Source organism: Myotis brandtii, unplaced genomic scaffold (genome assembly GCF_000412655.1).
Source record: "Myotis brandtii unplaced genomic scaffold, ASM41265v1 scaffold667, whole genome shotgun sequence".
NCBI lineage: Eukaryota > Metazoa > Chordata > Mammalia > Chiroptera > Vespertilionidae > Myotis > Myotis brandtii.
In genome coordinates this window covers 2,226,614-2,228,093 of record NW_005370593.1, presented here as the reverse complement: position 1 = coordinate 2,228,093, position 1,480 = coordinate 2,226,614, and the positions used below count along the sequence as shown (strand labels likewise).

The following is a 1,480-nucleotide window of genomic DNA, read 5'->3' as shown; positions in this document are numbered from 1 at the left end:
GGCCTCTAGTGTGTGTGTGTGTGTGTGTGTGTGTGTGTGTATAAAATTTTAATATGTTGGTGTTTTGAATTCCTAAAGCAACTTAATTTACTGTAACTTTTTTCTTTTAGCATTAAGGCAACCAAGTAAGCAAGCAGTTCTCTACAAATTATAATTTGCCTAAAAACTAGCTAAGGCTCATTATTTACAATAGCTAAGATCTGGAAACAGCCCAAGTGTCCATCAGTAGATGAGTGAATAAAAAAACTATGGTACATTTTACGCCATGGAACACTATGCGGTTGTAAAAAGAAGGATCTCTTACCCTAGACAGCATGGATGGACTTGGAGAGTATTATGCTAAGCAAAATAAGCCAGTCAGAGAAACACAAATATCACATGATCTCACTTATTTGTGGAATCTAATGAGCAAAATAAACTGACAATCAAAATGGGTCCAGAGACATGGATACATGGAACAGACTGACAGCACTCAGAGTGGGTGGGAGGGATGGGAAGAGATTAACCAAAGAATATATATGCATAGCGCATGGACACAGACAGTAGTGTGATGAAGGCCTGGGGTAGGGCAGGGGCTAGTGGAAGGAGAAAATCTGGGACATCTGTAATACTGTCAACAATTTTTTAAAAAGCTATAGCTAAGGATCAGCAATCAAAATGTTTATTTTGAGGGCAGTTCTTCATTTTTACATTTTGTTAATATTGACTAGTCAGTATTTTATTACTTTTTTATTGTTAAATAAAATTGCAGCAGTAACACCAGAATTCTCAGGTGACTTCTGTTTAGTGAAAACAAATATGGTAGGTATAGAGAGCATCAGCATGTGGTATGTAATTAGGCAAATATTTTATCTGTAATCTATTGGAGAGATAGTTTATGCTTATTGTGATCCTCTTCTTTTGCCCTTAGTCTCTTTTCACGAGTCATGAATACTGGATCACAATTTGTGATGGAAGGAGTGAAGAACCTGGTATTGAAACAGCAAGTAAGTACACTTGTTAGAAAACATTGGTAATCTTTTAGCATAAGTTCACATGTTGACAGGTTGCTCAGCTAAAGCAACTTCTAGATATATTCAAATTATAACTGTTAGGAATAAAATAAAATCAAGGGTCTTTTGTTGCTATATTTAAGGATTTTTCAGAGGTCTGTCATTGCTTTTTTTCTTTTAATTTGCTCTTGGGTTTTACTGACATTTTTCTTTTTCTTTGACTACCATTGGGTTTGTGGAAGTGCCTTAATTGAGAAAAATAAACAAAACCTATTTAGAATAACAAACCGCTACATAATGCATATTATTTAAGTTTTAGCATATTAAGAGAATAGAGTAATGAATTTAGTAGCCTAAAGGCCTGTGTAAATTAGAGTAAATAAAACATTTTAAGCCCTAGCTGGTTTGGCTCAGTGGATAGAGCATCGGCCTGTGCACTGAAGGGTCCCGGGTTTGATTCCAGTCAAGGGCACATGCCGGGGTTGCGG

At 36.0% G+C, this 1,480-nt stretch overlaps 1 protein-coding gene across 2 annotated transcripts in view; it reads left to right on the top strand.

The window, feature by feature from the left end:
- The window catches only part of SCFD1 (sec1 family domain containing 1), a 123,840-nt gene that overhangs the window by 81,271 nt on the left and 41,089 nt on the right, over window positions 1-1,480 (top strand). Inside the window, exon 19 of one of the 2 annotated variants that reach the window (XM_005880994.2) lies at window positions 911-986. In XM_005880994.2, the coding sequence (XP_005881056.1) occupies window positions 911-986 (76 nt within the window). Of the gene's footprint in view, window positions 1-910; window positions 1,032-1,480 lie in introns of those variants that run through there. The other variant, XM_014528975.1, reaches the window with a different exon arrangement.